Consider the following 14,949-nt stretch of genomic DNA (forward strand, 5'->3'; position numbering starts at 1 on the left):
TCCCTACTATATCTATATTTGTGTGTATATTGAGCTCGAAGCAATTATTGTATTTTATTACATAGCCGTAGGTTCCTGCGGTCTGTGAACTTTTAAATAGCAAACAACTATCTATGTGTTTTATTTGAATAAATATAATGATATACTTAAATTGGTCTAGAAGGTTTATTGGAGATTCAAACATCCACCATATATCGGTCCTTGTGCCTGATGGTAAGCTGAGGACTGAGAAACCTTTTGTTTTTCCAATTTTGTTATCCCACTACTCTCTGGGTGTGAGAGTATCCCAGTTACAAACACAAACACTCTTTTTTCTCCTTTTAATATAAAATCATAAAAATGATTATAAACATATGAAAATACATAAAAATTTGGTTACAGAAAGAATAGCAGCTCTAACATATTACCCAAAATTTGTGTCAATTCAGTGGACAATGAGCTTATAAATATCAATCTAAAAATAACATTTTCTGTTGCTCATATCATCACATAGGATTTGTTCTAGCCATTGAAAATATTTTGGTCCAAGAGGCGCCATTAGTGGTCCATGGGCAGTGCCCACTCGGTCCAGCATTACATCTTGCTCTTAATAACCATATTGCTGCTAATAGTGAACCAATAACCAGCACACTCCTAATGTTTATCCAGGATTCAGGACATTCATGTAAAACCCGTGTCCTGGTTGGCTTTATTGTTCTTTCCCACTGTGTAAGAATGGCCTTTCTGGCCCCAGACCATTTCCCAGGTCCATTGAGCCGCAGCTGGTAAGGGGTACATGGCCCGAAAAATACCTGCCATGCCAATCTTGGGTCAGTGAGAAAAATAAAGATCATGTTTGGGTGGACTCCAATTTCTTTTGAAACATCATTTATGTAGTCAATGTAATGTGTTTGGAGAACTTGAGTCCTCCCCAGACCAAACCTAAAAAACAAAACAAAAAAAAAACTGTTTAAAAAATGTTATTAAACAAATGAGAATAATCAGCATGACCTTAGCAGTCTTGTATTCATATTGTAAGGATGAGTCGTTCCTGAATAAGCCAACTTTTTTCTGTAAACAATGAGTATCAGCCTAAGGCCAAAAGCCGTAACACTCCCTAACCACATTCCTTGCCTCCAAAACCATACACCCTGCATCCAAAACCAACTCCCTGCGTCCAAAACCATACTCCCTGCCTTAAAAACCTTACCACCAGCCTCCAAAACCAACGCCCTGCCTCTAAAACCATACTCCATGCCTCTAAATCCATTGTCTGTGACCAACCAGGGGACAGGAAGAGTGAGCCCTAAACTGACCCTAAAACCGCTCTCCCTGCCTACTTGCCCATCCACCCAAAACGGTGGATCGACAACTTCGCACCGGTCCCTCTCTGAACTAAAGTGCAGGGGCCTAAAAATACATACTAATGAACAGTCTGTCACAAACCAGAAACATAACAGGAACATAGAACTCTATAACAGATTAAGTTCAGAGGACACAGATCAGTGAGCAGCACAGAGGACACTATAGACCTATGGTAAAGCACAGAGGAAAACACTAGCTAAGTGATCATGTACTCTAAGATCAGTGCGTGTACAAAAACTCCAAAGATCGGAATAAAGAACTAATAAACAAATAGAGTTTAAAACACCAGACACGAAAACGGATGAGTCTAAACAGACTCCAGGAACAGACTGGAATATAGCATAATCCCCCAGAACCTCCAGTAGACACAAAGTCCCCATGTACCGGTAACAGGGATCTATCACTAAACAGGAATAATCGCAATCCCTTATAAAACCTTCAGTAGACACGAAGTCCCCATGGATAGGTAACACAGATGCCTAGTTACAACTCAGAAAACAGATACAACAGTAATTATAGAACAATGTTCACACTGAACAAAAGACAGGAATCGCAATCCCTCAGAAAACCTCAAGTAGAGACGGAGTCCCCATGGACAGGTAACAGGGATATCTAGATCAGAGCCTCCAGTAGACACAGTAATGTCCCCATGGAGCGAAAATGCAGAAAATGGATACAAAAGAAAACACAGTGTGAACATATACATAAAAGAAAGGATATACAAATCCTAAAACCAAGTAAACAAACACAGCTTAAAAATCTACTAAGAGCATGCCACATAACCATGGCTAAAACCAGAACATACAAGGTGCATGCTAAGACAGAGATAGTAGATTAAAAGCTCAAATAAATAGTGTTTCACCAAGAACTCCATAGCAGCATGTCAGGATCTCAGGAAGTCCATATGTAATGATCTCAATCACCAGCCCAGAGGCTCAACTGGGCTAAGTTTAAATAGACACACCCTAGGATCTATTGGCTAACAAGCCAAAGGCTTTAACTATTCCCTGACCGGGGACCACAAAACTGTTCACACACAAGCAAATCCAATGGCTGTGTGTGAACACAGACCAAGACAGACACAACACCATACTCCATGCCATGCCTCCAAAACCATACTACCTGCCTTAAAATCATACCCCCTGACTCCAAAACCACACCACTACATAAAAACCATGCCCCCTTGCCTCCAGAACCACACCCTTTGATACAAAAAACCATGTCCCCTTGCTCAGCCAGCCTCTGTAAATTCCCCCAAAAATGCTAGGTATATTCTCTTCTGTCCTATCACCTACCCCAAAACACTGGTTTTGCTCTCCCCTTGGAAGCAAATTGAGAGCAGTCCGGTAGCCAGAAGACTATTTTAGGGGAATTAAAGTGGTACTCTGCCCCTAGACACCTTATCCCCTATCTAAAGGATAGGGGATAAGATGTCTGATCATTATTGTCAGAGTTTACTGCTGAGTCCTCAGTATCTAAAGTCATCCTGTCCATCAGAGCTTAGAGTAACCTCGCTGTATGTTCAAACAACCGTCCAACATTATAGCTCTGAATCTTAATGCATATGGATGGGTTTTTCATGTTTCCTGCAGTTTGTTCACAGTTTATAGTAGGTGTCCAGGGTCCAAGCAGCATGTTCCAGATAGAAGAGCATGTCCATTATGTTATATAACTATTATATGCACCTCTTATTTCATGCATGTTTGGATCTGCTTTTCTTTGTATAGTAATGTATTATATACAACTCATATTTCATGCATGATTGTATTTGCTCTGCATTGTATAGTAATGTGTTATAATGCATTGCCACACATCAGTGTATATTAGTAAGTGCATTATCTTTCTATTTCTAAGTTTCACCATATCCTTACAATAAAAGTTGCGTTTGGACATTACTCTTTTTTTTATTTTTTTTGTTCAAAGAATTGCCAGCTTATGCCCCTCACATACATACAACACCTGCTCCACTGATGAGAGTTTGAATTTGGAAATTTGCAGCCTCAAAAGGAGACATTGTAACCTGTGTGAGCAATACGCAGGATTCATTTTTTGCTTTTATACCTGAGTGTGATAGCTATATTTGTTTTGTTACTGAAAAATAAAAACAGAAGCCCTATTTAACTGACGGCTATCTTGCTGCTATTTAGCTGGTTCTACAGAGCTAATCTACATATAAAATATATTTCATGCAATAATATTCATACACGAGAGACATGAACAGGGATTTGTTTTTTGTATATTTCCCTCATACCATTTATTTTTTATGTCCTTGCTTTTTAGGCAGTAGTTTTCCATCTTCTTGACTGATGGTAGTTGAGCTGCACCTAGACATGAAAGAAAAGGTCATGAATGGCAGGTTAATGGAAAAAATTATATATTTTTTTAATTCTCCAAATATCCTGATCGTATGATCCACAGTTCAAGATGACCCAATTACACCACCGGTTACTGTGTAACATTTAGACCAAATTTATATCTTGTTTTGGAGCTATTTACCAAAAAAGTGTATCCATAGGATAGGGGCTTATTGTCTCTGTTCTTGAGGGGGTCTGACCTCTTGGACCCACCTCCCAATCTCCAGAACAGGGCTCCGACTCCACTTGTAGCTGAAGATTCCTGAGCACAGCACTTGGGTACCTCCAGTGCTCCTGTACCCAATGCCTGGAGCACATGCTGATCATCCAAAGGGGTGCAACAGGGCCCCTTACTTGAGATTGCGGGGGGTCCCAGAGGTCAGACCTCCCATAATCATATTCTGAGCCCCTATTCTGTGAATTGAGAATGACAGTTTTAGAGGCTGGAATACCCTTTTAAAGTCTGTGGCCAAGTTGGAGTATAAGTCAAAATTCCTTGTTGCTAGTATCCTGATTTATATCTGTAAAGTTGGCTGAACACATCATGTGAATGGGGTCTTACACAACACAGTGCTAAAATTTCAAGATGACCCGATCATGTGGCAATATAAGGGTGCTCCTTCAGGTACTTATTTAAAGGACACACTAAACCAATACACCGGGTTATAGTGCGGGTGAACAGGAGACAGATGCGGGGTCTCTGACTAATATACATACTTTCTATCCGACGCCCAGTCTCTCTGAAGATCCTCTTCTATCTTTGCTGAATTGCGCGCTGGAGGCGGGTCGCCGGCTGAATTTGGATATTCATATTCACTGATCACGTGAGTGCTTGTGCCTACTGAGCGCTCACATGACCAGCGACCATGAATATTTAAATTTAGCCAGCAGGCCCACCTCCAGTGTGCAATTCACAGAAGAAAGAAGCCGATCTTCAAAGGGATCGGGCACTGGACAGAAGGTATGTATATTAGTCAGAGACCCTGTATCGGTCTCCTGTTCACCCGCACTATAACCTGGTGTATTGGGTTTAGTGTGGGTGAACAGGACAACCGTTTTCCTTTAAAGGGGAATTCCAGTGAAAAACTTTTTTTTTTTCATATTAACTGGCTCCAGAAAGTTAAACAGATTTGTAAATTACTTCTATTAAAAATCATATTCCTACCAGTACTTATCAGCTGCTGAACTTGAGTTGTTCTTTGCTGTCTGATAACAATGCTCTCTGCTGACACCTCTGTCTGTCTCAGGAACTGTCCATAGTAGAAGCAAATGCCCATAGCAAACCTCTCCTGCTCTGGACAGTTCCTGAGACAGACAGAGGTGTCAGCAGAGAGCACTGTGGTCAGACAGAAAAGAACAATTCAACTTCAGCAGCTTATAAGTACCTGAAGGATTAAGATTTTTTTAATAGAAGTAATATACAAGTCTGTTTAACTTTCTGGAGTCAGTTAACATGAAAAAATAGTTTTTCACCGGAATACACCTTTAATCATTCCACCATTCTTCAAAACCTGCCATTTGAGAAAAGGCTACATTCAGAAACCCTTAAATGGTAAACTATCTCTCTGTATGGATAAAAATAATCTTCACGTTACTAATAAACATTTAGTTGACTGGGTCCTCCTTACCACTGAACACTCTGGTTGCCCAACGAGCCTGTAATTCAACGGTCGGCATGATGGGTCCAAGAGGCTGAACGAGTCCCAGAAATGCAAGTGTTGGTTTTTCCAGATAAATTGGAAACACGTACTTATATAAGGAGACATCGTTGTTATTAAGTTTGATTATATCATCATCCAGAAAAGGATACATCGTACTGTATCCCGTAGCAAAAATTATTTCATCCACATCTGCCACAGACCCATCTTCAAAAATGACAGATGTGTCAGAGAATGATGTAATTTTGGGCTTCACCACGATTGATCCCTGTAAGATCTGGCTGGGGAGGTAATCATTTACAATTGGATGTTTTAACCTTTAGAGAAAAAAAAAACAAAAAAAAAAAACAGAATATACTTAAAAGCTTGGCATCATATCAACCATTGCAACCTATTAAAATAAGATAAGGCCGGTAAACGAGGAGCAATCTTAAACTTAGGTTTGGATAACTTATCTCATATTCAGGAGCCCAGGGCAATATATTAAAGTGAACCTGTTACTTTAAAAAACAAAAAACTTTTGACATCTCCTAGAGACTATTGTAAGTTGTAAATCTGTCTGGGTCACGCAGCACAGAGCCAGGAAAGAAAGTGCTAAGTGTGCTCTTCTCCCTATTTGTTTTAGCGATCGGTCAGGGTCTAAACCAATCTGAACTGAACAGGGTGCTCGCAGTGGGACTGGGCCCTGTGACAATAATAGTGGCCATGGAACACTGTTGTATCTCATTTTATTAGTTAATAATAGGTCCAAGAAACAATGCAAAAACACAGCGGCGGAATTTCTGTGTGGAATTCTGCAGAAGAATTCCGCATGAACATTCCACTGCAGTAGAGTCAAATTGATTTCAATGGGATTCTGCTGCACTGTTCACATGGCAGAATTGCTGTGGAAATTCCGATTCCGGCGTCCGCAGCAAAAATAGACTTCCCAATTATATGAGACGGCCCATTTCCAAGTGGTCCTAGCACAGTCATGTTCTGCCGGCGCTCTGCTGACTGTGAACATAGCCTGAAGGTGGCCTAACCCCATAAATCACTATATAAAGTATGAACATGCCAAGCATACTAAAAGGCCCCTGCCCGGCAAAGTAACAACCACTATGACAACCTACTGAATATATAAAAGGGACAGTGTCCAAACCTATCTAGGAAAAGTAAAAAAGATCATAAAATAATGACAATATTTCTAAAAGTATTCTTGGGTGTAAGGCCGGGTTCACACTACGGAATTCCGCTTCTGATGTGCAATGCTGCTCTGATGCCACAGAGATCAATTGCTATCATATGTACTGTGTCCATTTTAGGACATCGTCTGTCGTCAGCCGTACTGCTGTCCTCCGTTAGGTGAAATGGCGCTCCACCTCCTCCCTCTGACCAATCGCCGTCAGTCGTCAGCCGCAACTTCATCCTCCGTCAGGCGAAATGGCGTCCCGCCTCCTCCCTCACACCAATCGCTGTCATCCTTCAGTTACAACTCCCTCATCCAAAAGTCCCCCATCCTCAGACGATTCTCCCTCAGATGCATACGCTGCACAGCACTGTATAGTAGAGCCGACATTGAATAGCATGTAAAGCAGAACCCGTATAGCAGAGAGCCGACACCGACTCGGCTTTGCTACACGGCAGGAAGGTTTTTCGTCTGAGGGATGGGATGACAGAGTTTTGGATGAGAGACTTTGGGATGACAAAGGAGGGAGGAGGGAGTTACGGCTGACGCCTGACGGCGATTGGTCCGAGGGAGGAGGCAGGAGGCTGTTATGCCTGATGAAGGACGGAGGTACGGCTGCCGATGTCCTAAAATGTATACCGTACAAAAAATTGTAGTAATAATTCATTGTTATTAAGTTAATAAGTTACAGTTACAATTTAACACCAGTAAATCAAAAATAAAGCTTGAGTCAATATTAAGCTACTTTATTAAAGGGGTATTCCGGGCAAAAATATTTTATCTCCTATCCAAAGGATAGGGGATAAGATGTCTGATCGTGGTGGGCCGACTGCTGAGAACCTCCGCGATCTCCCTGCAGCACCTGCATTCTATGCGGGTGCTGAATCTCCAGTTTCGGAAACCTCCAGGATTCTGGGACTGGGGAAGTGACGTCACTGCCGCTGAACATGTTTCTTTCCTTCATGCTTTGTTATCTATGGAGACATCGCAGTTCTGAGTGGTCCTAGCACCGGCAGAACATGCCAATTTGCGGAATGTCCGCCCATGTTTTCCTGGCAGATATTCTGCAATTTTTCCGCCATGTGAACATAGCCTCACTGTTTTATTTACCTGAATTTAGGTTCCAAGCCAAAGTTTGAGTGGTGAAACCAGCTACTCATGATCTTCTCATTTATCTTGGCAGCAAGCATTCTCGGCAGTAAATTCTTGATCCACATAGTGTATCGTCTTGACATTGTCATGTCTATTGGAAATCCACCTCGGGAAATTCTGCTAACTACCCAAGATCCATGTCTGGTGCTAAGGTAAACCTAGGGCCATAAGTATGTATAGAATAAGTGATTACCAAGAAAGTATTGTAAGACTGGAAAGGATTACTGATACTAAAGTAAGGGTGCATTCCCACTACAATTGTGTCATAAGGCTGCTGGATTAAGTGGGGAAATTTAAAAAGCTTCCGCTGCCATATCCCCACCGGACACACATTGCACCCCATTAATATGAAGTTGAACGGAGTTAGATAGTGACTCTGTTCGGCTCATTTTTGGACCGTATATGGTTTTGTTGCCAGACTGAAAACCATTGTCTGCTACAGTTTTTAGTCCGAAAATAAAACTGATACAGTTACAAAATGAGCCGGCCGGAGTCCCTATCTGACACAGGCAGTTTTTGTGTGGTCTTTGGTGATTGTTTTAGCCAGAATTAGGAATGGATTCTAAAAGGAGAAAATAATGAATAATAACAATAAAAAAAATAAAAAATGAATTACTAATATTCTCTTTCTAAAGTCATGGCTATCATTCTTTTTTTAAACTGTTAAGACCAATATAACTACGAAAAGGATAGGAGATAAGTTTTGTTATACAGGATAATTTGATAACAATCATCATAATGTGATATTCTCAAAGAATTTCCAGTTCCAATGAATTATCTTAAATAATGGCACCTGTTTTGCAATATGGCTGAGTTCCACAGAAATATCTCCAGCTGAATTCCCTGTTCCCACAACCACCACTGTTTTCCCCCGATACTCATCACTTGTTTTGTAGAAACGACTGTGAATGTGGCTGCCCTTGAAATTTTCTAAACCTGGGAGGGATGATAAAAGAAAACATCTTAAACCCTTATATAAGAGTTTAGCTGCAAAGGAGATACCAGGTCACTACTGCAAGAGTGGACCAAGTTAAATAGAGGCTGGCCAGAATGCCCAGACACCAAGGACTGGGGACACAGGCAGATGAGGTAGGCTGATGTAGTAGATGGAGAAAGTGTAGCAGAGCAGAGTTGGAAAATAGCAGTGGTCAGCTCAGGTGCAGTCAAATGATGTAGGCTTAATGAAGCACAGACGTGGTCAACAGTCGGGGTCATACACTGGAGAATCAGCAAGGGGGTGCGGTCACACAGGAGCGCATCAGCAGCGTATTTGACACTACATACTACACTACAGAGCAAGCTGCTGCTGCCATGGCTCTGTGTGTCGGCTCTTGACTGCTGCCATGAAATCCTCAGCAACAAGTAGACAGACAGGGCTACCGCAGCTGCTGCAGTGAGCTCACTTTGCCGTCACTCTGTGACTTCTAGCAGTGCATCTGGTTCTCCCGTGTGACCCTACCCAGGTACAGAGATACAAGGCAGAGTTGTGATAAGAGGCACAGAAACAGAACATAGGTAAGGTACCTTTGCTGTAGAAACTCGGGCCCTACAGAAAGGGAGGAGTACTCTTATATAGGTAGTGCCTAACAGGAATTAGAGGAAGGTAGGATTTATGATGTTCATTGACCCTTAAAGATACAGCCTATGCATTATCATGGCCCCTACAGAATGACCCAAAAACTGTTGCCTCCTGTGACAGTACATAAAAGACACCCGAACACTGCAAGGGGAGGTAAGCAGCAGGACGCGCTGCGTGCCGGTGGCTGTTAAAGGGGTACTCCGCCCCTAGACATCTTATCCCCTATCCAAAGGATAGGGGATAAGATGTCAGATCGCTGCGGTCCCGCTGCTGGGGACCCACGGGATCCCCGCTGCGGCACTGCGCTATCGTTACAGCACAGTGCGAGTTCGCTCTGCACGTAATGACGGGCAATACAGGGGCCGGAGCATCGATATGTCACGGCTCCGCCCCTCGTGATGTCACGGCCCGCCCCTTTCAATACAAGTCTATGGGAGGGGGCGTGACGACCTGCCATAGACTTGCATTAAGGCAATGGTCTCCAAACTGCGGCCCTCCAGATGTTGCAAAACAACAACTCCCAGCGTGCCCGGACAGCCGTTGGCTGTCCGTGCATGCTGGGGGTTATAGTTTTGCAACATCTGGAGGGCCGCAGTTTGGAGACCACTGCATTAAGGGGACGGGCCGTGATGTCACGAGGGGCGGAGCCATGACATTACGTCCCCTGTATCGTCCGTCATTAGCGAACTCACTCTGTGCTGTAATGATAGCGGGGTGCTGCAGCGGGGATCCCGGGGATCCCCAGCAGCAGGACCGCGATGAACTAACATCTTATCCCCTATCCTTTGGATACGGTATAAGATGTCTAGGGGCGGAGTACCCCTTTAACTGCTGGTGTTACAGTATGTATTATTTTTTTTTACATATTTAAAAAGGGACATACTGCTTATGATGGGTCCTACCCCTCAGGAAAAAACTGCTTACTGAGGGACCTGTCTGAACTGGAGTGACCTACCTACCCATACCCCTTCCCAATTCAGCTACCCCTGCCTCCAAACCAACTTACATACCCTCTCCGCTGTATGGGACACAAAGAGGGCATTATTACTGTTTGGGGCTCTATAGGTGCCGGGGCACTATAGGCACCATTTATCACTGTATGTTGATTACATTTGCTCCTGGTGTATAGGAAATGATTTAATATAATAACTATATACAGTGGGGCCACCAATTGTGCAAGTTTTCTTACTTTAAAAGATGAGAGGCCTGTAACTTCTTCTTTAAGAGTCTCCTCTGTCCTCCACTCGTTACCTGTATTAATGGCTCCTGTTTGAACTTGTTATTAGTATTAAAGACACTTGTCCACTTCCTCAAACAGTCACACTCCAAACTCCACTATAGCCAAGACCAAAGAGCTGTTGAAGGACACCAGAAACAAAATTGTAGACCTGCACCAGGCTGGGAAGACTGAATCTGCAATAGGCAAGCAGCTTGGTGTGAAGAAATCAACTGTGGGAGCAATTATTAGAAAATGGAAGACATACAAGACTCCCTCGATCTGGGCTCCACGCAAGATCTCACACCATGGTGTCCAAATTATCACAAGAACAGGGGGGCTCTAGCCTTAGATTTTTAAGAACCTAGAAATGCCACACTATCATCAGAGGTTTGGACTATCAATGGAGGCATTTGTAGTTCTGCTAGATATGATAGGAAAGATAGTGCAGTATGCAGCTGTATTGTTCACGTTCACTCTCTAGTAAATTACTAGATACCCGGCATTCAAGTCAATGGGATCTGTCAGGACAGGGTAATGTTAGACCCGGTTTGGGGCCTTCGGCGCAAAAAAATATATATTAAAAGAGCGGAACAACATACGGTACTTAGATGTTAACCTAGCCTACATAAGACAATGCTGTTACGCCTTGTCCAGACACTGAACATTGGGGTTGCCATCCCCTTCACCCGCCTATTTCACACTAATGGCCTATCCTCTTAATTGTATTTTGTTTGTCACAAGTCCAGTCATTCATAGCACTTACCTGGAAAACAGTCAGATGGCAAGTACGGGTCATTATAGTGTCCATTACAAACAATAACCGCATCAAAAACATCCACGCCCCTCTTCCCTCCATTTTCTTTTTCAATGTTCCACTTTCCTGTAGTTGCAAAATCCTGATGTTGTTTCACATTGCAAACTTTAGTCTAGATAGTAAAGAGACAGGATTATTGTATCTAGTGGAGGCTTCGAAAATGTCCCATGATTAATCGTCATAACAGTAGATACATATATATATATATATATATATATATATATTCTGTGTATAGTGGATGAATATAGACTCTGTATAATGGATGTATGTATAGGATGTATATATAGACTCCTTAACCCCCTAATTAAGGACCAGGCCAATTTACATTTTTGCACTTTTGTTTTTCCCTCCTCTCCTTCTAAAAATTATAACTCTTTACATTTTTGGGGGCTTCCATTTCTACGCAGTGCACTTTTGGGTAAAAAGGACAGCTTATCTTTATTCTGTAGGTCCATACGGTTACAAGGATACCCAATTTATGTAGGTTTTATTTTATTTTACTACATGCACCAAAATTAGTATGCTTAAAAATGTCCTCTTCTGACCCCTATTAATTTTTTATTCTTTGCACCATGATCTGTAGTTTTTTTTGGTACTATTTTTATTTTAATGGGACTTTTTGATGCTTTTTATACATTTTTTATGGTATATGAAGCGACCAAAAATGCACAATTTTGGACTTTGGTATTTTTTTTACGTCTATCCCATCGACCATGCTTTTTAACTAACCTTATATTTTAATAGTTCAGACATTTACACATCCGGCAGTACCACATATGATTATGTTTATTTTTTATCATTTTATTAGGTTCACTTTATAAACTTTTTTTTTTTTGTTTACACTTTTTACTTTTTTTTGTCCCCAAAGGGGGCTATACCATTCAATCTTCTGATGCCCAGCATTAATCCTGAGTCCTGGCTGCTCATAGCATTCGGGACAGACCAGGTATGAAGCATGCTCAGCTCCTGAGCACACTTCAAACCCCGGTAACTGGACCAGGGCATACAACGCCTCTGGTCCTTAACCTGTTGGGAACGAAGGGCATACCTGTACGTCCTGGTCCCGTTACTGGGGTTTGACGCGTGCTCACTAGCTAAGGATGCTTCAAACCTGTTGGGTCCCGACTGCTATCTGCAGCTAGGACCCAGGGTTAATGCCAGGCACCGCCGATCAGGCCGGTGCCTGGCATTAACCCTTTAGACGCCACGATCAAAGTTGATTGCGGCATCTAAAACGGAAATAAAACAATCCCAGCAGCCCAGCAGAGCTGATCAGGACCATCACGGTGAAACTGTGATGTCCTGATCAGCTGAGAGGACGACGGAGGGGCCCTTACCTGCCTCATCGCCGTCCGATCGGTGTTGTGCTGCTCCCAGCCAGCCATGCAGGCTGGAGCAGTAGAGCACCGATAACAATGATCAATGCTATGCTATGGTATAGCATTGATCAGTATATGCAATCAAAAGATTTCATGTTATAGCCTCCTATGGGGACAAAAAAAAAAAAGTTTGTAAAAGTGAATTAACCCCTTCCTAATAAGCGTTTGAAAACATTTCCCCTATTCCCATTTTTTTAATAAAATAATGTAATAAAAAATAAAAATAATCATATGCGGTACCACCGTGTGCGTAAATGTCCAAACTATTAAAATATAAAGGTAGCTAAACTGCACGGTTGATGGCATACATGTAAAAAAAAACACAAAAAGTCCACAATTATGCATTTTTGGTCACTTCATATATCATAAAAAAATTATAAAAAGATCAAAAAGTCCCATCAACACAAAAATGGTACCGATAAAAACTAAAGACCACAGTGCAAAAAATGAGCCCTCATATAGCCCCATATGTGGAAAAATGAAAAAAAAAAAGTTATAAAAAGGTCAGAAAATGACTAAATTTGGTGCATGTAGTATCCTTGTGACCATATGGACCTACAGAATAAAGGTAAGGTGTCATTTTTACCAAAAAGTGCACAGCGTAAAAATGGAAGCCCCCAAAAGTTACAAAATTGCATTTTATTTTTACATTTCACCCCACAAATAATTTTTTTTGTTTCGCTGCGGATTATATTATAAAATAGGTGATGTCATTACAAAGTACAATTGGTGATGCAAAAAACAAGCCCTTAGGCTAGGTTCAGACTACGGAATTTCCGACAGAAATTCAGTCGTAAAATTTCCGCTGGCTATAAAGTACATGCGAGTCAATGGGATTTCCGTGCACCTGTTCATACTGCAGAATTTTTCCGTCGTAATTTCCGTTGCGAATTTCCGCTCGAAAATTTCCGCATGAAGATAGGGGGTGCTCTTTCTTCAGACGGATTTCCGCAGCAGAATCCCATTGAGTTCAATGGGACTCTCATTTCCCTGCGGATTTTTAGTCGAACGCGGAACGTAGGCAGATTGCAAGCGGATTCCATGCGGAAATTCCGTCCGGATTTGAGTCTGAAATTTAAATATGATCAGCCCACTGCTTCTTGGACTAGCCCACATTCTTCCTATAAAACACGCCCCGTATCCAGGTTGCACTCTCCGCTTATACACATCCGCTAATAGCCTTGTCTGGTCATGTCTGGTCCACAGCACCTTACTTCCACAGCCAAACTTGCAAAGATTGACAGACCTGGGTCTGGTCATGTGACAACATGGTCCAAAAGGGGCTGAACTTGGCTCTCAGGGCACTCCCACCATTTTTAGTGCTGACCGCCGCTTCTAAATTGAAACTGAAAGTGTTCCGGCTGCTCAGTCGGGCTTTTCGGGACCGCCGCGGTGAAATCGCGGCGTCCCGAACAGCTGACCGGACACCGGGAGGGCCCTTACCTGCCTCCTCGGTGTCCGATCGACGAATGACTGCTCCGTGCCTGAGATCCAGGCAGGAGCAGTCAAGCGCCGATAATGCTGATCACAGGCGTGTTAATACACGCCAGTGATCAGCATAGGAGATCAGTGTGTGCAGTGTTATAGGTCCCTATGGGATAATAATGATCAGTATAAGAGATCAGTGTGTGCAGTGTTATAGGTCCCTATGGGATCTATAACACTGCAAAAAAAATGTAAAAAAAAGGGTTAATAAAGGTCATTTAAACCCTTCCCTTATAAAAGTTGGAATCACCCCCCTTTTCCCATTAAAAAAATAAAAAGTGTAAAAAAATAAATAAATAAACATGTGTGGTATCGCCGCGTGCGTAAATGTCCGAACTATAAAAATATATCATTAATTAAGCCGTACGGTCAATGGCGTACGCGCAAAAAAATTCCAAAGTCCAAAAAAGCGTATTTTGGTCACTTTTTATACCATTAAAAAAATGAATAAAAAGTGATCAAAAAGTCCGATCAAAACAAAAATCATACCGATAAAAACTTCAGATCACGGCGCAAAAAATGAGTCCTCATACCGCCCTGTACGTGGAAAAATAAAAAAGTTATAGGGGTCAGAAGATGACATTTTTAAACGTATAAATTTTCCTGCATGTAGTTATGATTTTTTCCAGAAGTGCGAAACCGTATGGACCTACAGAATAATGAAAAGGTGTAATTTTTACCCAAATATGCACTGCGTAGAAACGGAAGCCCCCAAAAGTTACAAAATGGCGTTTTTTTTTCGATTTTGTCGCACAATGATTTTTTTTTCTGTTTCGCCGTGCATTTTTGGGTAAAAT

At 42.0% G+C, this 14,949-nt stretch overlaps 1 protein-coding gene across 4 annotated transcripts in view; it reads right to left on the reverse strand.

The window, feature by feature from the left end:
- Positions 1 to 267: 267 nt before the first annotated feature.
- Positions 268 to 14,949, reverse strand: part of LOC130275360 (dimethylaniline monooxygenase [N-oxide-forming] 2-like) — a 50,152-nt gene continuing 35,470 nt past the window's right edge. Inside the window, exons 5-10 of one of the 4 annotated variants that reach the window (XM_056523232.1) lie at positions 11,238 to 11,400; positions 8,470 to 8,612; positions 7,635 to 7,834; positions 5,327 to 5,673; positions 3,596 to 3,668; positions 273 to 921 (exon numbers count right to left, since the gene is read on the reverse strand). In XM_056523232.1, the coding sequence (XP_056379207.1) occupies positions 486 to 921; positions 3,596 to 3,668; positions 5,327 to 5,673; positions 7,635 to 7,834; positions 8,470 to 8,612; positions 11,238 to 11,400 (1,362 nt within the window). In that variant the 3' untranslated portion in view covers positions 273 to 485. Of the gene's footprint in view, positions 922 to 3,595; positions 3,669 to 5,326; positions 5,674 to 7,634; positions 7,835 to 8,469; positions 8,613 to 11,237; positions 11,401 to 14,949 lie in introns of all 4 variants that reach the window. The other 3 variants (XM_056523234.1, XM_056523236.1, XM_056523235.1) reach the window with 3 other exon arrangements.

Source organism: Hyla sarda, chromosome 6 (genome assembly GCF_029499605.1).
Source record: "Hyla sarda isolate aHylSar1 chromosome 6, aHylSar1.hap1, whole genome shotgun sequence".
Classification (NCBI taxonomy): Eukaryota; Metazoa; Chordata; class Amphibia; order Anura; family Hylidae; genus Hyla; species Hyla sarda.